Genomic DNA, 24640 nt, shown 5'->3' with positions numbered 1-24640 from the left:
GCTGTCTGCTTCCATGGCCTCGGAAAGAAATTTAAGTCCTGGGAGCGAGCTTAGGATCTCAGTGGTTGTCAGGCAGGATGGCCCGTGCGAGTGCGAGCGACGCTTCCATGTCACTGTACGCACGTCGCATGTGGTTGGCATTTACCCCCAACACGACGATCACGACGCGCTGGTTCCCGTTGGACCCATGCGTCCGGTGGTCGCCGTTTCTCGCGATTTCGTGCACGCGACCTGTCAATCGTACTACTAGAAAGCAGTAACGGATTGGAATTCACCACGGTCCATGATATGCCTCTTGTCCACTTATGGGAAAAACCGTCACCTGTCACGTTCGAGATACGCGTATATACGTATGCTTCAAAGGCGTAGCCGCATGTAGATGTGTTGCGTTCTCCGTATACGTACTTCGCAACAAAGTTTACTGCTGCTCCGGTCGCCCTCCATCTCCCGCCAAGCCGCGACGTGACAAAGTTTGCTCCGCTCCTGCTGACATGGGCGAGTGCAGAGCATATCCAACATTCCTGCGCCTATCCACGACCCACCAGGTCATCCCTGCAGGCTGCAGTCGATGGGTCCAGGACGTGGCCACGTCGTCGGTCGCCGGCCGGCCGTCGCTCTCCGGCAAGCGTGCGCGAGTCTAGTCTGTGTCCGTTTAGAAGGAAACGCCGGCGTCTGCATCTCGGCCAAGAGTGACCGAGACGGCCGCTGGCGTGATCCGTTGCAGACGTTCGCTTGCTTCCTATGGCGTGTGTGTTTCGTGGCAATGCATGGTGTGCAGCGCTCGGCCATTTGCACTCCGTGTTTTTTTTTTGACGGTTTGCACCACTGGGATCTGTCTTATTGGAGAGATGAAGTGGTATGGAAATCAAGTAGAGTAGAGTAGAATGTCATGATTGTTCGTGATAGAATGGTTCCATCCATCCCTATATGTGGTGGTACTAATAATAGGAAAAAGCAACATGGAATGAAATGATTATTTGCTGGTGCTTGGTTAGAGATCTGAAATAAAAGAAATTTAGTTCAAGTCATCATCATTTAGGGCATCTCGGACACCGACCCGCAAACCAGACATCGCATCCGCCCGCGGACACAGATGTGGAGCCGGCCATCCAACACTATCCGCATACATTTCAAACCACATTTCAGCTAACTGGACGTAATTCATAACACGTCGGAATTCATCAAAGTTCAGATAAAAAACAACACAAATCATCCATACATAGCATGCAAATAAGTCTAGTACACAAATAGTTCAAATTCAACGACGAATAGTTCAAATTCAACTAGAATAACTGGATGATCAACAAGTTTTTCATGAACAAATGTCGTCCCAGACGTACTATCCCTTGAGATTCATCCAACACTGTATGCGCGTAAACAGTCTGCCCTATATCCCGTGGTACATCACGTACAAGCTACACAATATGTAGAATAACATTGAGTGAATGAAGAACAAGAAGCAAAACTTACGATCTCCTCGTCTGCCGCGCGCAATGGTCACCTTGCCTCCAGCCTATCAACCGTGCCATAAAACTTGGCGACGGTGGTCTGAATGGTGTACCATCGATACGCTTACGACTTTACATTGCGTTCATGGGTGACGTGCATGTCGTAGGGCACAATGTGCTTTAACGTGTGAAACGAATCATGCACTCGCTGCCAGAAGAGCCCCCTTCTGGTCCTGCCTACGAAAATCCGCGGATATGGCCAACCACCCATCACACAACTGAAAGATCGTGGATGTCGCCTAGAGGGGGGGGGGGGTGAATAGGCGCTTTAAAATAATTACGGTTGGCTTGAACAAATGCGGAGTAAACCTAGCGGTTAATTTGACAAGCACAAAACCTACAATAACTAGGCTCACCTATGTGCACCAACAACTTATGCTAAGCAAGATAAACAACTAAGTGATAGCAAGATATATGACAAGAAACAATATGGCTATCACAAAGTAAAGTGCATAAGTAAAGGGTTCGGGTAAGAGATAACCGAGACACGCGGAGACGACGATGTATCCCGAAGTTCACACCCTTGCGGATGCTAATCTCCGTTTGGAGCGGTGTGGAGACACGATGCTCCCCAAGAAGCCACTAGGGCCACCGTAATCTCCTCACGCCCTCGCACAATGCAAGATGCTGTGATTCCACTAAGGGACCCTTGAGGGCGGTCACCGAACCCGTACAAATGGCAACCCTTGGGGGCGGTCACCGAACCCGTACAATTTGGCAACCCTTGGGGGCGGTCACCGGAACCCGTCAAATTGCTCGGGGCGATCTCCACAACCTAATTGGAGACCCCGACGCTTGCCCGGAGCTTTACACCACAATGATTGAGCTCCGAACACCACCAACCGTCTAGGGCGCCCAAGCACCCAAGAGGAACAAGCTCAAGGGCACCAAGCACCCAAGAGTAATAAGCTTCTCAACTTGTAACTTCCACGTATCACCGTGGAGAACTCAAACCGATGCACCAAATGCAATGGCAAGGGCACACGGAGTGCCCAAGTCCTTCTCTCTCAAATCCCACCGAAGCAACTAATGCTAGGGAGGAAAATGAGAGGAAGACAAGAAGGAGAACACCAAGAACTCAAAGATCTAGATCCAATGGGTTCCCCTCACATAGAGGAGAAAGTGATTGGTGAAAATGTGGATCTAGATCTCCTCTCTCTTTTCCCTCAAAAACTAGCAAGAATCCATGGAAGGATTGAGAGTTAGCAAGCTCGAAGAAGGTCAACAATGGGGGAAGAACACGAGCTAAAGAGATAAGGTTCAATGGGGAAGAAGACCTCCTTATATAGTGGGGGGAACAATCCAACCGTTACCCCCACTTCAGCCCCGCAGAGAGCGGTACTACCGCTTGGCCAGCGGTACTACCGCTTGCCCCTATAAGCGGTACTACCGCTCCCCCTCGCGGTACTGCCGCTGGGCCCAGAGCGGTACTACCGCGGTGGCAGGGCGGTACTACCGCAAACGAGCGGTACTACGGCCCCCACTACCGTGGCTAGTACCGTAAAACCCGACATGAAAAAGACCCCTCGAATCGAGGCGGTACTAGTATGAGACCGCAGCGGTACTACGGCTGGGGGCTACCAGCGGTACTACCGCTCTAGAGCGGTACTACCGCTTGTAGCACCCAAGCGGTACTACCGCTCCGGCCCGCGGTACTACCGCTAGGAAACCAAAACTGCCATAACTTCTGCAAATGAGCTCCGAATTGAGCAAACTCAAGCTTGTTGGATAGAGGAAGACGAGTAGCTTCAAAACAACGACGACTGGTTATAGTGAGAAGAGGCAGGGGAGGTATGCCAACAAATAGAGGAGTGAAACCTCCAACCGAGAAGAACCGGCATAACCTCCAACATCGAAAACATCATAGAAGGTGCGAGTGAACTCCGTTTTCGATGAACTCGAGCTTGTCATCAAGATGACCATAAGCTCCAAAACTCACAAAGAGAAGAACCGAACAAGAACCAATAAAGATGATGTAAGGATGCAATGGTTTGAGCTCTCTACGAATGATACGATCAAGCTACTCATCGAGAGCCCCCCCTTGATAGTACGGCAATCGATCCTATAACCCGGTCTCCCAACTACCAGCATGAGACCGGTAAAATAGAAAACTTATCAAGGGCAAACCTTTGCCTTGCACATGGTCCACTTGAGCTAGATGTTGACGATCTTGACTCCCGCAAGTTGGACCACCTTTCTTGGTTGCGTTGGCTCGATGAAGACTAGTTGATTGCTCCCCCATGCTCCACTATGGGTGAGCCACTCTTCCGCACATCTTCACAAGTCCATTGTCACCACAATGGACGGCAAGCTTCAAGCATTTGATCTCTTCATGATGCTTCACTTGAACTTGCACACCGCAACCTAACCCCACAAAGAACTCTCATGAAGATCATGGGCTAGTACACAAAACGTAATTGACAATGCTCACCACACCATGGGATCGCTTGATCCCTCTCGGTACATCTTGTGCGCTTTGTGTGTTGATCAACTTGATTCACTCTTGACTTAGTCTTGATCAACCTTGACTCTTTCCAACTCTCTTCATTTGGATGATGTCTTGAAGGTAAACATGAATGATCACACAATCTTCTTCTTCAAGACATGCTTGCAATAAGCTCAACTCTCACATGACCAATCTTTGGATAATTCCTTAATAACACCTTGGTCACCACATAAACTCCTTGAAACCAACACATGGACTTCAAGAAATGCCTATGGACAAATCCTTCAAATATAACTCAAGGCAACCATTAGTCCATAGAGATTGTCATCAATTACCAAAACGAAACATGGGGGCACCGCATGTTCTTTCAACAACTCACCCTCTCTTCTCGAGTACCCCGCCATCCTTCATACTCTAAAAAAATGACATGAAGTTTGAAAATAAGCTCAACGGCATTTGGTCGGACATCTGTCGGCTGTGGTGATCGCCATGGACGTAGTCGACCAGGGGGGGGGGGCAGAGGTACCTAGATGTGGGCGGATCCTGGGTGGACGACCCCGTAGTATAAGATAAGCGTGCGCGTGGGTGGTGGTTGCGGACATCCGACAATGCCTGTGTGGCGGCCGGATAGATAAAGTCATACAGCGACATCGTCAGAGGAGGAGGGTGCGGATGCAAAGCAATGGGGCAGCAGGGGCGGAGTGGAAGAAAATGAGACCGGGAAGGAGGTTTGGATGGGTTAGATGTGTCAGAGTCCTACGTGTCTGCTGTCCGGATTCCCGCAACCCCTTTTTCTAATTTATGAGAAAAGTCCGGACCGACAATAACGTCCTGCATTGGATAGCAAAATACGTCCGGACCACGCGCTTAGGACATACGCGGTTTGAAGGTCTGGATGGGCGTCTCTTTCTCCTCTCTCGATCTGTTGCTATTTGATTCCCCGGCCTTTTATCTCAAATTGAGTTTTTGGAGGAGCTTATGATCGGTCTCCTGCTGTCCTGCACGGTGACCCGTGCAAGCGACTTGCCCAAGAGAGCCAGGACGGGTGAAGACGGCAGGCTTCCAGGTCGCTGTAACGTGGTCTGTCCAATGGTAGCCTTTCTCTCGCGACTTCTTTCGGGACCTGTCAATCGTAGAAAGCAGTGTATCCCGGAAAAAAACGTACCATGTAGACTGTAGAGTACAAAGCAGTAACGGATTCGAATTGACCACCGTCCATGCATCTTCTTCTTGGCCCATTCGAGAAACTTGCTGTAAAGGCGTGTGCACTGACCGTGCATATTCCTATCTGGACGTGTTTTCGACGTTCCCTTGTGTAGGTATATACTCCTTTGCAGCCAAGTTTACTTGGCACTTGGCAGAATATACATAGCGGTAGCGACGTTTGCCACGTACTCCGATCGATCGACAACGAGTCCACGCCGTGCATAGTCGCAAGTCGGCCACTCCAGTCCAGAGCAGTGAAAACCTATATCCACCCGCCTGATCACCACGCAGCACGCAGGCCGGCGTAGCCCGGTCGACTCGACTCGAGTCGACGCCGCAGTCCTTTCAATTTGGACGCTGGACTGGATAGTTAATCAGCCGACCGGGAGTATAGGCACGTCGTCGGTCGCCGGCCGTCTCTCCCGAGAGGTCGAGTCCAAGTCCATTGGTGGCGATGCACGGCGTCTCGTTGCACCAGTTGCATGCCTCGTCGGAGTTCCGATGAGATGACCCGATCGTAACGTGACGTCGGCAGGAAAGCCGAAAGCAACGAGAGGTGGCCGAGCTCTCCAAACCTAGGCGAAGGCAGCATTTAAAATAATATCGTCCTAACTTGTGATTCCGCCGTCCGTTAGACCACTCGTCGCTGCAGTGAACATGGCGTCACGGTGATGCCGTGGATAATGTCGCAGAGCAACTAGCTGTCACCTGTTAAATTACACTCTCCCTCCCAACGTTGCAAGCAAATTAGGGCATGTACAATAATGACATATGGATACGTATGCCTCATGACAAAACGTAGTTTGAGACCTTTATATTGATTTTCTCTTCCCAATACAAGCTACCCTAGTGTACCTGATCAAAGAATTGAAAACAAAGACTCCCACTACACATGCATCTCTACTCTCAACTTTAACATTTCCAGCTTTATGCACCGGACCACACTTTTTCTTCCTAAGCACTCGCCTCTTGTAGAGGATCTCGCTGCTCAATCCGAATCTACTTTTTCTGACATCCGATCCTACGTGGTCCATGGGGCATCACCCTCGGGTAATGCATTGGTCATACCCTGAGGCGCCTCCTCAGTCCTCACCATGCAAATCCCGAAGAGTTGTCCGGCCGCCCATGGTACTGCTACGTAGAGTCGTGATCACGGACCCACTATCGACACATATATACGCACCAAATCGGCCCCGAGCACTTAGTCCTTCTGTGCATGCCGGCGTAACGGCATCCCAACGGCGACCCGTAAGTTTTCCCCCATCCGTCCGCGGACAGGGGAACCAGTCCTCCCCAATCCACGGACATGTATGCGGGAGGCCGCCATCCAACACTGGTCGGATACATTTCAACTCACATTTGAACTAACATAACGAAATTCATACAAATAAGCCGGTATTCATCAATTTTTGGATAGAAAATAGCGCAAATCATCAATACATAGCATGCAAATTAAGTCTATTAAACAATGCCTCAAAATTCGACTATATTAACTGGATGTTCAACAGGTTTTTCATCAACGGGTCAGGCCCTCTCACGCATACCCCCCTTCAGCTTGATCCAATAGTGTGTACGTAAATGGCCGTCCCTCTGTCCTGTGGTACACCACAGCAGCGCGTGCGGACTACACTCTCTCTTGATCTTTTGCTGTCTGCTTCCCTGGTCTCAAAAGGAAATTAAATTCTGGGAGCGAGTTTAGGATCTCAGTTGTCATGTCAGGGAGGATGGCCCGTGCAAGCGACCCTTCCAAGTCGCTGTACGTACCTCGCCTGTGGTTGGCCGTAAGCACCATTTCTCCCCACGCGAATACGACGCGATGGTTCCCGTTGGTCCGATGCGTCCAGTGGTCGCCTCCTTTTCTAAGTTTACGTGTCGATCGTTGAAAGGAAGTGGTAACGGACGCTTCTTCTTCAGTACAACTCTCTAAATACAACAACGGCTGAGATCGTTCCATACCCCTTCATTAAAAAGGTATGATTGTCTCATCACAAAAAAGCCGCCGCCCGCGCAACGGGGCTGTTCCCGCATCGTGTCATGTACAGCGAGTGCACGTACACGCGCCCGCCCGTCTACGTACGACGACCAGCTGTCGTGGTCAAAGGAAAAAAACACGTCGCTAGGACGGTTGCGTGGCGTCGGTCAAGGGACGGTTCCCGAGGCGGCCGCCGCCCCCGATGCGCCATTAAGGCCGGCGTTAAGCCGCTGCGTCGGTCACCTACCGCCGCCCCGCCCCGATGTTAAATCGCCCCCACCTTCCCGTCTGCCTCCCCCACCCCCACTCACCTCACCCACCGACGCCATCCATCAGACGCGCCGTCTGCCTCCCCCACGTCCTTCTTGACGGCAGCCATGGCGTCCGGCGGCAGCGGTGGCACGGACGGCCGTGGCGGCGCGTGGCCGACGAGCATGGGCACGCCGGACACGGACGAGCTCATCTGGCTCGGGCTGATGGTGCCGCCGGGCTGCCGTCTGCCGCACATCTTCCACATCACCGCCGACGGGTACCCGACGAGGGGGCCCGGCGCGACGCCGGAAGAGCTCCGCCGGCACGAGGGCGGCCGCTGGAATATTGCCGACCGTACAAGGTTTTGGATGGGCAAGGACTTCTGGAAGGTCGTCGCCCAGGCTCGTCGGGATTCGGAGACGGGCGGCCCGTCGTCTGCCCCGCGCCGGCCCCGCCGTCCCCCTCCGGCGCCGTCCCCAAGCTCCTCCCGCCGTCCGGTGCCCATGCTCGCCGGGCCCGCCGCCCCTCCCGCCGTCGAGATCCAGCCGGAGCAGTTCGCGCCGCGCGAGGACGGCGACCCGGACGACTGCCCCGGCTACCTCATCGCCCTACGGGCGTCGCAGGCAGAAGCGGCGGCGGCAGAGGCCAGAGAGGCCGCCAAGCTGCAGGCGGCACTAGACGCCGCGGCGGCTATGGCGGCGGCTGCAGAGGCTGCCGAGCTGCAGGCGGCACTGGATGCGGCGGCGGCTACGGGTACGGTGCAGGCACCGGCGCAGGCGGCTCCGGTGGAGGACGACGCCGTCGACTGGGGCGACGCCGGAAAGAGCAGCAACAATGACGACGGTGACGGCGGTGCGGGCGAGATCGTGGACCTCGCCGCGTCCGACGACGACGGGTAGATTAGGTTTAGATTAGGTCCTCTTATGTTTAATTAATTTAGATTAGGTCCTTTTATGTTTAATTAAGTTTCGTTATGTTCGAATGTAAAATGAACCCTTTGTCGTAAGGTTTAATGAACTATCCTTATGTTTGAATGAATTTTAGATGCAAATTACTATGAAATATCGGAAAATGTTTTTAAATTTTGAATCATTTTGTAAAATAGAAGTTAGCGAAAAGAAATTAAAACATATCCGATTCTCTTGAAGGCTTCTCCTGCCACCATTAAAATACTACAACAACACACACCTTTCATCTGTGTTGATCGATTCGTCACCATATCGATAGCATGTAGAATCGCCAAAAATACAGCCGCAAACGCGTTTGTCTAGTTTTAGAATATTTTAAAAAGTTGGACATTTATAGAAAAAAAGTTGATCATTTCAAATGAGGGAAAATGGATGTCATCATTTTAAATCAAGATTTATAAAACAATTCATTGATTAAAGAAATAAGCCGTACTATCTTATAGACTCTGACAATTCGAAGTGAATGAAAAAAAAGATAGAAAATAGGAAAATTGAAAGACACGAAAATCGACGTGTGAAAAAAGTTTGCGTCACGTCCGGGGACTATTGTAGGTTTTTTTTGGCATACATGCTTGCCATGGTCAATGTAGCCCGTGAAGAAAATGTGATACCGTTTGGCGGATGCGAAGAGGAGATATGCAAGGGGATCCGTTCCCCCTTACGGAAACCACTGCCTTCCACATGCATTTGGTGTGCGTGCTTGCCACGGTCATTGTAGCACGTGGAAAAAAATGAGCCCGTTTGGCGGATGCGAAGGAGAGGTGAACGACCGAGGGCCCCCTCCGCCCATACCGAAACCACCGCCTTCCACACCAAGTACCTGAGCGGTTTCACGGAATGCACCCAACTTTTGCCAGCGCGTGTGGGGCCCCACCCGGGCACCCGACGCCAAAAATGAACGAAATCCGACAACGAACGCACGTTGCGTCACGTCCGGGCAGTATTTTAGGGGTTTTCGGCCTAGAAAATCGTAGAAAATCCATACAGTGACGAAACTAAAAAAATTGGCGTGCGTGCTTGCCACGGTCATTGTAGCACGTGAAAAAAATGAGCCCGTTTGGCGGATGCGAAGGAGAGGCGTACGACCGAGGGCCCCCTTCGCCCATACCGAAACCGCCGCCTTCCACACCAAGTACCTAAGCGGTTTCACGGAACGCACCCAACTTTTGCTAGCGCGTGTGGGGCCCCACCCGGGCACCCCATGCCAAAAATGAACGAAATCCGACAACGAACGCATGTTGCGTCACGTCCGGGCAGTATTTTAGGGGTTTTCGACCCAGAAAATCGTAGAAAATCCATACAGTGTCGAAACTCGAAAAAATTTGGCGTGCGTGCTTGCTACGGTCATTGTAGCACGTGAAAAAAATGAGCCCGTTTGGCGGATGCGAAGGAGAGGCGTACGACCGAGGGCCCCCTCCGCCCATACCGAAACCACCGCCTTCCACACCAAGTACCTGAGCGGTTTCACGGAATGCACCCAACTTTTGCCAGCGTGTGTGGGGCCCCACTCGGGCACCCACGCCAAAAATGAACGAAATCCGACAACGAACGCACGTTGCGTCACGTCCGGGCAGTATTTTAGTGGTTTTCGGCCCAGAAAATCGTAGAAAATCCATACAGTGTCGAAACTCAAAACAATTTGGCGTGCGTGCTTGCCACGGTCATTGTAGCACGTGAAAAAATGAGCCCGTTTGGCGGATGTGAAGGAGAGGCGTACGACCGAGGGCCCCCTCCGCCCATACCGAAACCACCGCCTTCCACACCAAGTACCTGAGCGGTTTCACGGAATGCACCCAACTTTTGCCAGCGCGTGTGGGGCCCCACTCGGGCACCCACGCCAAAAATGAACGAAATCCGACAACGAACGCACGTTGCGTCACGTCCGGGCAGTATTTTAGTGGTTTTCGGCCCAGAAAATCGTAGAAAATCCATACAGTGTCGAAACTCAAAACAATTTGGCGTGCGTGCTTGCCACGGTCATTGTAGCACGTGAAAAAATGAGCCCGTTTGGCGGATGTGAAGGAGAGGCGTACGACCGAGGGCCCCCTCCGCCCATACCGAAACCACCGCCTTCCACACCAAGTACCTGAGCGGTTTCACGGAATGCACCCAACTTTTGCCAGCGCGTGTGGGGCCCCACCCGGGCACCCCACGCCAAAAATGAACGAAATCCGACAACGAACGCACGTTGCGTCACGTCCGGGCAGTATTTTAGGGGTTTTCGGCCCAGAAAATCGTAGAAAATCCATACAGTGTCGAAACTCAAAAAAATTGGCGTATGTGCTTGCCACGGTCATTGTAGCACGTGAAAGAAAATGAGCTCGTTTGGCGGATGCGAAGGAGAGGCGTACGACCGAGGGCCCCCTCCGCCCATACCGAAACCACCGCCTTCCACACCAAGTACCTGAGCGGTTTCACGGAATGCACCCAACTTTTGCCAGCGCGTGTGGGGCCCCACCCGGGCACCCCACGCCAAAAATGAACGAAATCCGACAACGAACGCACGTTGCGTCACGTCCGGGCAGTATTTTAGCGGTTTTCGGCCCAGAAAATCGTAGAAAATCCATACAGTGTCGAAACTCAAAACAATTTGGCGTGCGTGCTTGCCACGGTCATTGTAGCACGTGGAAAAAAATGAGCCCGTTTGGCGGATGCGAAGGAGAGGCGTACGACCGAGGGCCCCCTCCGCCCATACCGAAACCACCGCCTTCCACACCAAGTACCTGAGCGGTTTCACGGAATGCACCCAACTTTTGCCAGCGCGTGTGGGGCCCACCCGGGCACCCCACGCCAAAAATGAACGAAATCCGACAACGAACGCACGTTGCGTCACGTCTGGGCAGTATTTTAGGGGTTTTCGGCCCAGAAAATCGTAGAAAATCCATACAGTGTCGAAACTCGAAAAAAATTTGGCATGCGTGCTTGCCACGGTCATTGTAGCACGTGAAAAAAATGCCCGTTCGATTAAGTTAAAAAAATTAACCCGTTTGATTAAGTTAAAAATGAGCCCGTTCGTTTAAGTTAAAATAATGAGGCCGTCTATCTAAAAAGAAAATAAAAAACGCCGGGCGTCTCGCTAACCGACGCGCATGCGTGCATGGGGCCGTCCCACTAACAACGCCGCCGCAATCAGCGCTCGGGCGACGTCCTTAGCCGACGTGCATGCAAACATACCTTCTATCCCGTCTAAGTTTCCTCCGGCCCGTCTCGCCGCCGCCGCGATCTACACGTACTGCCGACGTACGCCGCCCGTCGCCCCACCGTCCAAACGTCGCAGGTGCGCCCGCGCCGGCCTGCCTGCCCTGACCCGTCGCCGTCTCTACGCCGCCGGTGCCTCTCCCACCGCCGTCGTCGTGTAAGTTTTTTTGTGTCTGTGTTTTTTATACGAAGAAGGTCATAGCAGTACCATGGTATGTGACAGAACACTATTTCGTGCAGTATGAATATCGACGGTGTGATTCCATGTTCTGTTGAAAAGTGGGTTAGTCTAGTTGACAGATTGTCACCAAGTCAGAAATTCAGGTTTTATGAAACGAATATGCAGGGCATGTTCAGAATACCATCGATAAAGATGCGTGATTTTTTGCTTCATTTTTTACTCCAAGGTTACAATCCAAGTAGCAAAAAATTCATGGTCCAAGAGAGTTCTGGAAGTAGTGCTGGAAGTAAAGGCCTTATTTCACTAAGGCCTGATGATGTGTACTCCATATTTGGTTGGAAAAACAATGGAGTGGATGTTTTTGGTTTTCTTAGTACAGAAGGAGAAAAAGCAACCAAAAAAATACCAGTTAGTTTTGTTAAAAAAAATGGTAAGATCATGATTGATGATCTGATCGAAAAGATTGTGAGGAATAAGACCACGGACGATGACTTTATTCGGATGACGTTTCTAGTTCTCTTAGGAACTATAATTGCACCAGTGTCTCATGAATACGTTCCGAAGAAGTACTATGCCTTAGTGCAAAATATTAAGTTGATAAGGAAGTTCAACTGGAATGCATTCACTTCGCGATTCTGTTTGTCGGAGATTGGCAAGCTTCTGCAGGACGGCCATGTTAGGCAGTGGCCACAGGGGAACCTGGCCCTTTTGCAAGTACGTTCTTTTTATTAATTTTAACATTTTTCTTATATAATGTTATCGAAGAACATGTTATTTAATTAGTTTATGTGTTTTGCAGTACCTATACTGGGAGAAGGTGCAACCAGTCATCGGTCCAAAATATGATCCGTTGGCATTGTTGAGCCCACTGATGAGGAACTGGACGGAAGATATGGCTGTGAGAAGAGACAAATACGACTATGAATATGGTCGTGGTGTTGGGATGGTAATCCGAGTAATCTTGTTTTGTTTTACATTTATGAAATAAAATTAAGTGTTAATATGATTTGTATGTATAATTCTCTTGTTGCATTTGTAGATCGATGACAACATTACAGAGGAGTACAAGCTGAAAAAAATTGGAGAAGAAGCTGAAAAAACTAAGAAAGCTAGTACCAAAAAATCTAACGTTACTGGAAGGAGGAAAGAGGGCAGTACCTCGGAGGCTTCGAGCCAGAAGCCTACTATGGACCGGATTTTGAGTGAGATTAATGAGCTTCGGAAGGAAATGCTTCGTTTGCCAGAGTTATGTGCACAGGTAACACTTGAGCATGCACTTTAATGTCCATCACTTTATTGAAGAACTAAGATGAAATATTTTCTTGCAGAGGATGATTGAGAAACTGAACAAAACCGGTGTCCTCTACAAACCCGGTAACCTCGAAGAAGAAGAAGAGAATCTATATGGAGGCATTAATGAGTCTGGAAACGATGGTGAATTTCCGGAAAAAGAGTTTGTATATCAAAAAGATGATTCAGACCAGTTCCGTATGTTGGAAATATGCCCTAGAGGAAATAATAAAATGGTTATTATTATATTTCCTTGTTCATGATAATTGTCTATTGTTCACGTTATAATTGTATTAACTGGAAACGGTAATACATGTGTGAATACATAGACCACAACATGTCCCTAGTAAGCCTCTAGTTGACTAGCTCGTTGATCAAGAGATGGTTATGGTTTCCTGACCATGGACATTGGATGTCATTGATAATGGGATCACATCATTAGGAGAATGATGTGATGGACAAGACCCAATCCTAAGCATAGCACAAGATCGTGAAGTTCGTTTGCTAAGAGCTTTTCTAATGTCAAGTATCATTTCCTTAGACCATGAGATTGTGCAACTCCCGGATACCGTAGGAATGCTTTGGGTGTACCAAACGTCACAACGTAACTGGGTGGCTATAAAGGTGCACTACAGGTATCTCCGAAAGTGTCTGTTGGGTTGGCACGAATCGAGACTGGGATTTGTCACTCCGTATGACGGAGAGGTATCTCTGGGCCCACTCGGTAATGCATCATCATAATGAGCTCAATGTGACTAAGGAGTTAGCCATGGGATCATGCGTTACGGAACAAGTAAAGAGACTTGCCGGTAACGAGATTGAACGAGGTATTGGGATACCGACGATCGAATCTCGGGCAAGTAACATACCGATAGACAAAGGGAATTGTATACGGGATTGATTGAATCCTCGACATCGAGGCTCATCCGATGAGATCATCGAGGAGCATGTGGGAGCCAACATGGGTATCCAGATCCCGCTGTTGGTTATTGACCGGAGAGTCGTCTCGGTCATGTCTGCGTGTCTCCCGAACCCGTAGGGTCTACACACTTAAGGTTCGGTGACGCTAGGGTTGTAGAGATATTAGTATGCGGTAACCCGAAAGTTGTTCGGAGTCCCGGATGAGATCTCGGACATCACGAGGAGTTCCGGAATGGTCCGGAGGTAAAGATTTGTATATAGGAAGTCCAGTTTCGGCCACCGGGAAAGTTTCGGGGGTCACCGGTATTGTACCGGGACCACCGGAAGGGTCCCGGGGGACCACCGGGTGGGGCCACCTATCCCGGAGGGCCCCATGGGCTGAAGTGGGAAGGGAACCAGCCCCTGGTGGGCTGGTGCGCCCCCCATGGGCCTCCCCCTGCGCCTAGGGTTGGAAACCCTGGGGGTGGGGGGCGCCCCACCTGACTTGGGGGGCAAGTTTCCCCCTTGGCCGCCCCCCCCTTGAGATTGGATCTCTAGGGTCGGCGCCCCCCCACAGGGGCCCTATATAAAGAGGGGGAGGGAGGGCAGCCAAACCCCAAGCCCTGGCGCCTCCCTCTCCCTCCCGTGACACATCTCCCTCCTCCCGCAGCGCTTGGCGAAGCCCTGTTGGAATCCCGCTACTTCCACCACCACGCCGTCGTGCTGCTTGATCTCCATGAACCTCTCCTCCCCCCTGCTGGATCAAGAAGGAGGAGACGTCGCTGTTCCGTACGTGTGTTGAACACGGAGGTGCCGTCCGTTCGGCGCTAGGATCATCGGTGATTTGGATCACGACGAGTACGACTCCATCAACCCCGTTCTCTTGAACGCTTCCGCTCGCGATCTACAAGGGTATGTAGATGCACTCCTCTCTCTCGTTGCTAGATGACTCCATAGATTGATCTTGGTGATGCGTAGAAAATTTTGAATTATTGCTACGTTCCCCAACAGTGGCATCATGAGCCAGGTTTATGCGTAGATTCTATGCACGAGTAGAACACAAAGTAGTTGTGGGCGATGATTTGTTCAATTTGCTTGCCGTTACTAGTCTTATCTTGATTCGGCGGCATTGTGGGATGAAGCGGCCCGGACCGACCTTACACGTACTCTTACGTGAGACAGGTTCCACCGACTGACATGCACTTGATGCATAAGGTGGCTAGCGGGTGTCTGTCTCTCCCACTTTAGTCGGATCGGATTCGATGAAAAGGGTCCTTATGAAGGGTAAATAGAAATTGGCATATCACCGTTGTGGCTTTTGCGTAGGTAAGAAACGTTCTTGCTAGAAACCCATAGCAGCCACGTAAAACATGCAACAACAATTAGAGGACGTCTAACTTGTTTTTGCAGGGTATGCTATGTGATGTGATATGGCCAAAAGGATGTGATGAATGATATATGTGATGTATGAGATTGATCATGTTCTTGTAATAGGAATCACGACTTGCATGTCGATGAGTATGACAACCGGCAGGAGCCATAGGAGTTGTCTTAATTTATTGTATGACCTGCGTGTCAATGAAAACGCCATGTAATTACTTTACTTTATTGCTAACCGTTAGCCATAGTAGTAGAAGTAATAGTTGGCGAGACAACTTCATGAAGACACGATGATGGAGATCATGATGATGTAGATCATGGTGTCATGCCGGTGACGAAGGTGATCATGCCGCGCCTCGAAGATGGAGATCAAAAGGCGCAAGATGATATTGGCCATATCATGTCACTTTATGATTTGCATGTGATGTTTGTCATGTTTACATCTTATTTGCTTAGAACGACGGTAGCATAAATAAGATGATCCCTCACTAAAATTTCAAGAGACGTGTTCCCCCTAACTGTGCACCGTTGCGAAGGTTCGTTGTTTCGAAGCACCACGTGATGATCGGGTGTGATAGATTCTAACGTTCGCATACAACGGGTGTAAGCCAGATTTACACATGCGAAACACTTAGGTTGACTTGACGAGCCTAGCATGTACAGACATGGCCTCGGAACACAAGAGACCGAAAGGTCGAACATGAGTCGTATAGTAGATACGATCAACATGGAGATGTTCACCGTTGATGACTAGTCCGTCTCACGTGATGATCGGACACGGTCTAGTCGATTCGGATCATGTATCACTTAGATGACTAGAGGGATGTCTATCTAAGTGGGAGTTCATTAAATAATAAGATGAACTTAATTATCATGAACATAGTCAAAAGGTCTTTGCAAATTATGTCGTAGCTTACGCTTTGGTTCTACTGTTTAAGATATGTTCCTAGAGAAAATTTAGTTGAAAGTTGATAGTAGAAATTATGCGGACTGGGTCCGTAAACTGAGGATTATCCTCATTGCTACGCAGAAGGCTTATGTCCTTAATGCACCGCTCGGTGTGTGAACCTCGAGCGTCGTCTGTGGATGTTGCGAACATCTGACATACACGTTTTGATGACTACGTGATAGTTCAGTGCGTAATGCTAACGGTTTAGAATTAAGGCGCCAAAGACGTTTTTGAAACGTCGCAGAACATATGAGATGTTCCAAAGACTGAAATTGGGATTTCAGACTGGTGCCCACGTCAAGAGGTATGAGACCTCTGACAAGTTTCTTAAGCCTGCAAACTAAGGGAGAAAAACTCAATCGTTGAGCATCTGCTCAGATTGTCTGAGTACTACAATCGCTTGAATCGAGTGGGAGTTAATCTCCCAGATGAGATAGTGATGGTTCTCCATAGTCACTGCCACCAAGCTATTAGAGCTTCGTGATGAACTATAACATATCAGGGATAGACATGATGATCCTTGAGCAACTCGCGATGTTTGACACCGCGAAAGTAGAAATCAAGTAGGAGCATCAATTGCTGATGGTTGGTAAAACCACTAGTTTCAAGAAGGGCAAGGGAAAGAAGGGATACTCCATGAAATGGCAAATCAGTTGCTGCTCTAGTGAAGAAACCCAAGGTTGAACCCAAACCCGAGACTAAGTGCTTCTGTAATGAGGGGAACGGTCACTGAAGCAGAACTACCCTAGATACTTGGTAGATGAGAAGGCAGGCAAGGTCGACAGAAGTATATTGGATATACATTATATTAATGTGTACTTTACTAATACTCCTAGTAGCACTAGGGTATTAGATACCGGTTCGGTTGCTAAGTGTTGGTAACTCGAAATAAAAGGCTACGGAATAAACGGAGACTAGCTAAAGGTGAGATGACGATATGTGTTGGAAGTGTTTCCAAGGTTGATGTGATCAAGCATCGCATGCTCCCTCTACCATCGAGATTGGTGTTAAACCTAAATAATTGTTATTTGGTGTTTGCGTTGAGCATAGACATGATTGGATTATGTTTATCGCAATACAGTTATTCATTTAAGGAGAATAATGGTTACTCTGTCTATTTGAATAATACCTTCAATGGTCTTGCACTTAAAATGAATGGTTTATTGAATCACGATCGTAGTGATACACATGTTCATGCCAAAAGATATAAGATAGTACCACATACTTGTGGCACTGCCACTTGAGTCATATTGGTATAAAACGCATGAAGAAGCTCCATGTTGATGGATCTTTGGACTCACTCGTTTTTGAAAAGATTGAGACATGCGAACCATGTCTATTAGTATATATGCATGAAGAAAGTCCATACAGATGGATCGTTTGGACTCACTTGATTTTGAATCACTTGAGACATGCAAATCATACCACATGGGCAAGATGACTGAAAGGCCTCGTTTTCAGTAAGATGGAACAAGAGAGCAACTTGTTGGAAGTAATACATTTGATGTGTGCAGTCCAATGAGTGCTGAGGCACGCAGTGGATATCGTTATGTTCTTACTTCACAGATGATTTGAGTAGATGCTAAGAATATTTACTTGATGAAACCCAAGTCTGAATTATTGAAAGGTTCAAGTAATTTCAGAGTGAAGTTGAAGATCGTCGTGACAAGAGGATAAAATGTCTGTGATATGATCATAGAGATGAATATCTAAGTTACGAGTTTGGCACACAATTAAGAAATTGTGGAAATTGTTTCACGACTAATACCGCCTGGAACACCATAGTGTGATGGTGTGTCCGAACATCATAACTGCACCCTATTGGATATGGTGCATACCATGATGTCTCTTATCGAATTACACTATCGTTTATGGGTTAGGCATTAGAGACAACCGCATTCACTTTAAATAGGGCACCACGCAATTCCGTTGAGACAACACCGTATGAACTATGGTTTAGAGAAACCTAAGCTATCGTTTCTTAAAAGTTTGGGGCTGTGACGCTTATGTGGAAAAATTTCAGGCTGATAAGCTCGAACCCAAAGCGGATAAATGCATCTTCATAGAATACCCAAAACAGTTGGGTATACCTCCTATTTTAGATCCGGAAGCAAAGTGATTGTTTCTAGAAACAGGTCCTTTCTCGAGGAAAAGTTTCTCTCGAAAGAATTGAGTGGGAGGATGGTGGAGACTTGATGAGGTTATTGAACCGTCACTTCAACTAGTGTGTAGCAGGGCACAGGAAGTTGTTCCTGTGGTACCTATACCAATTGAAGTGGAAGCTTATGATAGTGATCATGAAACTTCAGATCAAGTCACTACCAAACCTCGTAGGTCGACAAGGATGCGTACTACTTCAGAGTGGTACGTAATCCTGTCTTGGAAGTCATGTTGCTAGACAACAATGAACCTACGAGCTATGGAGAAGCGATGGTCGGCCCGGATTCCGACGAATGGCTCGAGGCCATAAAATCCGAGAGGATCCATGTGTGAAAACAAAGTATAGACTTTGGAAGAACTACTTGATGGTCGTAAGGCTGTTGGGTGCAGATGGATTTTAAAAGGAAGATGGACAATGATGGTAAGTGTCACCATTAAGAAAGCTCGACTTGTCCTTAAGATGTTTTCCCACAAGTTCAAGGAGTTGACTGCAATGAGACTTTCTCACTCGTAGCGATGCTAAGAGTCTGTTGGAATTATATTAGCAGTTACTGCATTATTTATGAAATCTTGCAGATAGGATGTCAAAAACATTGTTTCCTCGACGATTTTCTTGAGGAAAGGTTGTATTTGATACAACCAGAAGGTTTTGTCAATCCTGAAAGATGCTAACAAGTATGCAAAGCTCCAGCAATCCTTCTAAGGATTGGAGTAAGCATCTTGGAGTTGGAATGTATGCTTTGATGAAATGATCAAAGATTTTGGGTTTTTACAAAGTTTATGAGAAACTTGTATTTCCAAAGAAGTGAGTGGGAGCACTATAGAATTTTTGATGAGTATATGTTGTTAACATATTGTTGATCAGAAATGATGTAGAATTTCTGGAAAGCATATAAGGTTGTTTGAAAAGTGTTTTTCAATGGAAAACCTGGATTAAGCTACTTGAACATTGAGCATCAAGATCTATAAGGATAGATCAAAAACGCTTAATAGTACTTTCAAATGAATACATACCGTGACAAGATTTTGAAGGAGTTCAAGATAGATCAGCAAAGAAGGAGTTCTTGGCTGTGTTACAAGGTGTGAGTATTGAGTAAGACTCAAGACCTGACCACGACAGAAGAGAGAGAAAGGACGAAGGTCGTCCCCTATGCTTTAGACGTAGGCTCTACAGTATGCTATGCTGTGTACCGCACCTGAAGTGTGCCTTGCCATGAATTAGTCGAGGGGTACAAGAGTGATCCCGGAATGGATCACATGACAGCGGTCGAACTTATCCTTAGTAATTAGTGGACTAAGGAATTTTCTCGATTATGGAGGTGGTGAAAGAGTTCATCGTAAAGGGTTACGTCGATGCAACTTTCACACTAATCCGGATGACTCTAAGTAGTAAACCGGATTCGTATAGTAGAGCAGTTATTTGGAATAGCTCCAAGTAGCGCGTGGTAGCTGCATCTACAAGATGACATAGAGATTTGTAAAGCACACACGGATCTGAAAGGTTCAGACCCGTTGACTAAAACCTCTCTCGTAAGCATAACATGATCAAACCCTAGAACACATTGAGTGTTAATCACATGGTGATGTGAACTAGATTATTGACTATAGTAAACTTTTGGGTATTAGTCACATGGCGATGTGAACTTTGAGTGTTAATCACATGGTGATGTGAACTAGATTATTGACTCTAGTGCAAGTGGGAGACTGTTGGAAATATGCCCTAGAGGCAATAATAAAATGGTTATTATTATATTTCCTTGTTCATGATAATTGTCTGTTGTTCATGCTATAATTGTATTAACTGGAAACCGTAATACATGTGTGAATACATAGACCACAACATGTCCCTAGTAAGCCTCTAGTTGACTAGCTCGTTGATCAAGAGATGGTTATGGTTTCCTGACCATGGACATTGGATGTCATTGATAACGGGATCACATCATTAGGAGAATGATGTGATGGACAAGACCCAATCCTAAGCATAGCACAAGATCGTGTAGTTTGTTTGCTAAGAGCTTTTCTAATGTCAAGTATCATTTCCTTAGACCATGAGATTGTGCAACTCCCGGATACCGTAGGAATGCTTTGGGTGTACCAAACGTCACAACGTAACTGGGTGGCTATAAAGGTGCACTACAGGTATCTCCGAAAGTGTCTGTTGGGTTGGCACGAATCGAGACTGGGATTTGTCACTCCGTATGACGGAGAGGTATCTCTGGGCCCACTCGGTAATGCATCATCATAATGAGCTCAATGTGACTAAGGAGTTAGCCACGGGATCACGCGTTACGGAACAAGTAAAGAGACTTGCCGGTAACGAGATTGAACGAGGTATTGGGATACCGATGATCGAATCTTGGGCAAGTAACATACCGATAGACAGAGGGAATTGTATATGGGATTGATTGAATCCTTGACATCGTGGTTCATCCGATGAGATCATCGAGGAGCATGTGGGAGCCAACATGGGTATCCAGATCCCGCTGTTGGTTATTGACCGGAGAGTCGTCTCGGTCATGTCTGCGTGTCTCCCGAACCCGTAGGGTCTACACACTTAAGGTTCGGTGACGCTAGGGTTGTAGAGATATTAGTATGCGGTAACCCGAAAGTTGTTCGGAGTCCCGGATGAGATCTCGGACATCACGAGGAGTTCCGGAATGGTCCGGAGGTAAGATTTGTATATAGGAAGTCCAGTTTCGGCCATCGGGAAAGTTTCGGGGGTCACCGGTATTGTACCGGGACCACCGGGTGGGGCCCCTATCCCGGAGGGCCCCATGGGCTGAAGTGGGAAGGGAACCAGCCCCTGGTGGGCTGGTGCGCCCCCCATGGGCCTCCCCCTGCGCCTAGGGTTGGAAACCCTGGGGGTGGGGGGTGCCCCACCTGACTTGGGGGGCAAGTTTCCCCCTTGGCTGCCGCCCCCCTTGAGATTGGATCTTTAGGGCCGGCGCCCCCCCACAGGGGTCCTATATAAAGAGGGGGGAGGGAGGGCAGCCAAACCCCAAGCCCTGGCGCCTCCCTCTCCCTCCCGTGACACATCTCCCTCCTCCCGCAGCGCTTGGCGAAGCCCTGTTGGAATCCCGCTATTTCCACCACCACGCCGTCGTGCTGCTGGATCTCCATCAACCTCTCCTCCCCCTTGCTGGATCAAGAAGGAGGAGACGTCGCTGTTCCGTACGTGTGTTGAATGCGGAGGTGCCGTCCGTTCGGCGCTAGGATCATCGGTGATTTGGATCACGACGAGTACGACTCCATCAACCTCGTTCTCTTGAACGCTTCCGCTCGCGATCTACAATGGTATGTAGATGCACTCCTCTCTCTCGTTGCTAGATGACTCCATAGATTGATCTTGGTGATGCGTAGAAAATTTTGAATTATTGCTACGTTCCCCAACACCGTACACCTTCCAAAATGAATTTGCAAAAGGATGATGACGGCGTTGATGTAACTTCTCGTGGAAACACACCTTTTTACTGCACTCCTGAGTACATGGATAGTTTCAAGGGTGATATGGATGATCCTATCGAAATACCAGAAGTATCAGATGAAAAAGCGGCCTCATCTTTAGGGACGGACGATACCGCATCGCATGCATCGCTTGGTTCTCAAGGAGTGGAAGAGGAAGCGGAGGAGGTTACTGGCAGGCGCAAGCGCAAAGGGTCACAACATGTCAAGTCTCCTTATGTGGTCCCTAAACCGAACAAACGTGCAAAACGTTCTGCGAAAGGAAGTAAGTTTTTTGTGTTTCTAATTGTTCTTGCGTAATAATTATTTATATAATTGCGTTTATAAGTATTTGAGTTGTGTGTTACAGAATTGTTCCAAAATGGTGGTGTTAACAAATCTAGTGATGAGTATGATGTGGTGAAAGCGTCAATCACGTACGTGCGTGCGCATGAGTATTCACAAAAACATGCCAAAACAGAAATTTTCAATGATGGCACAGAAGATGGTCTCAGTGTGCAGAGAGCTTGTCAAATTATTAACCATGAGTGGCTAAGTGGCGATGTAAGTTAATTTCATCTATTGTATTACAATTGATTCCAAAATACCATTGTCAAATCTGACACATTATTTATAGGTAATTAATGCATACTCATCATTTTTGGCCGACAAAGTTAATGACGATCGTTTCATGTTGAAAACTTGGAGGGTACATTGGCTGCTTCACATTAGACCCGGAAAGAAGACCGCCGGTAACGACTATGAAGCAGAGTCGCATAGTAATGGACCCGTGAATAGATGTGAGGACGAGTATTTCAAAAAACCAAAGGTAAGTTTGATTGGTTACACGGTATATACATACTATATTATGTGCTGATTGTGTTTTATGCTCGTTGTCATGCAGACTTATATTCCTCTAAACAAGGGAAACACTCACTGGGTTACTGTCGTCATGCATAGCGGGAAGAGAGAGTTTCAGGTTCTTGACTCGTTGATGACTGGAAAACTTGATAGTGTTACTAGACAACTCGTTGAGGACCTGGTAGGTTTTAATTTCAATTGTGTATTTGGTAACATTCGTTTTGTTTACTATACTGAATGACATTCTTTCCAGCATGTTAATTTTATCTTTAGAGAAAACAACTAGGAGAAGATATCCAAGAAGCAAATGCAACTGGAGTTGTGAATTATCCGGATGTGTCCACATGGACTATTCAAACGTATGACATGCCAAAACAAAATGATGGGTGAGTTCTTACTTTGACAGAATGTCGATCCTATATGTTCAATAGATATTTAATCTTCGTAAATTGTATGCACTAGGAATTCATGTGTAATATTTCTCCTTCGATGCTTTCAATATTGGGATGGTGACAAACGGACAGGCTTATTTTCACAGGTACACATGTAATGTTTTTACTACGACGTACAATGTACGCTGTGCTAACACCACTTTTTTTTTCAGAGGTCAATTGATGATTCGAGGGAGGTAATGATGGCGCAACTTATCTTTTCGGAAAGAAACAAGCTTGATGAAGTGAAAAACAAAGTTATTCAGATATCAAAGAAGAAGAAATAGATGCGACACGGAGGAGTTTTCCATGTGATTGGGTGTTACTGGAGGACTATATTTTCCTTTCCCGATGCACACTTTGTTATAATTTTTATGTAATAGATATATTTATTGATTTGGCCACTATTTTGTTTCAAAAAGATTATATACTTAATTGCTTTTTTATGACCAGATGATATTTTGTTTCAGAAAATTTATATAATCAGTCTTTTTTTCTGTACACTAAACTATGTAATCGTGTCGTCGTTTATTTTCTGTACACTAAACTATGGTAGCGCATTATTAAAAAAAACTCTGGGATTTTGTTTAGAAAAACAAAAAGTAATTTAGAAAAACAACAATAATGTTTAGATTTACATATATGTAATCGTGTCGTCGTTTATTTTCTGTACACTATACTATGGCAGCACACTGCGTGTTAGTTTAGAAAAGCAAAAAAATAGTTTAGAAAAAAAAGCCCGCCCGTCCACAGCGTGTCCTAATAAGCCCGTCATTATCAAGCCAACCTAGCGACTACAACAGGCGTTTCAGAACACGCCGTGGAAACCAGGCCCAACAGGGCAGCCTCGACGACAGGATAGCAATTCAGAGAAGTTCAAAGTGGCGACGGGGCGCCAGGTATATAAGCCGGTCGACGTCTCCTTCGGACGGCGAGGTGGGACTAAACTTGCGTTGGCCGCGGGGCGACGTGGAGACAGCCAGCCGCGACGTGGGCCGGCCCAATAAGGCCATGGACGGCGCGGACTTCTCGACGGCTCGACGCGCAATGGGCCGGCCCAGCTAACCCCGCCGGGACGACGCGCCAGGGGAAACTAAAGCAAATATAGTCCCACCTCGCCGGCCGAAGGAGACGTCGACCGGCTTATATATCCAGCTCCCGTCGCCACATTGAACTTCACTTATCTTCTGCCCCGTCGACTCGGCTGCCCTGCTGTGGCCTGTTACCGCGTCGTGATCTGAAACGCATGTCGTAGTCGCCTGATGGGCTTGATAACGACGTGCTTATTAAGACACGCTTGTGGACGGGCGGGCTATTTTTTTTCTTCTTCTATAACAAAATTGAGTGTTTTTCAATATATTTGACAGCCGACGGGACTGTAGTAAATACCAATACAGAATTCATAGTATAAACAGTGAATATTGTACATTTATATCAACAATAATGATGTCTCCACATAACAATTGTCACCATAGTAATTTTATTATAGTCGAAACT

The 24640-nt window shown here is 47.7% G+C and overlaps 1 protein-coding gene across 1 annotated transcript; it reads left to right on the top strand.

Annotated features, from left to right (window-relative positions):
* The first annotated feature begins 11717 nt into the window (after positions 1–11717).
* On the top strand, positions 11718–23873 carry LOC109746200 (uncharacterized). The gene is made up of 11 exons (XM_020305333.2): positions 11718–12161; positions 12531–12677; positions 12771–12989; positions 13060–13217; positions 21803–22137; positions 22222–22415; positions 22489–22680; positions 22756–22893; positions 22986–23098; positions 23175–23250; positions 23317–23873. The coding sequence occupies exons 1-11, from the start codon at positions 12045–12047 to the stop codon at positions 23428–23430; spliced, it is 1803 nt and encodes a 600-aa protein (XP_020160922.2). The 5' UTR covers positions 11718–12044; the 3' UTR covers positions 23431–23873.
* Positions 23874–24640: the final 767 nt, after the last annotated feature.

Source organism: Aegilops tauschii, chromosome 1, assembly GCF_002575655.3.
Source record: "Aegilops tauschii subsp. strangulata cultivar AL8/78 chromosome 1, Aet v6.0, whole genome shotgun sequence".
NCBI classification, from domain to species: domain Eukaryota; kingdom Viridiplantae; phylum Streptophyta; class Magnoliopsida; order Poales; family Poaceae; genus Aegilops; species Aegilops tauschii.
Note: the sequence above shows the minus strand (reverse complement) of the source record. Positions and strands in the feature narration are given on the sequence as shown.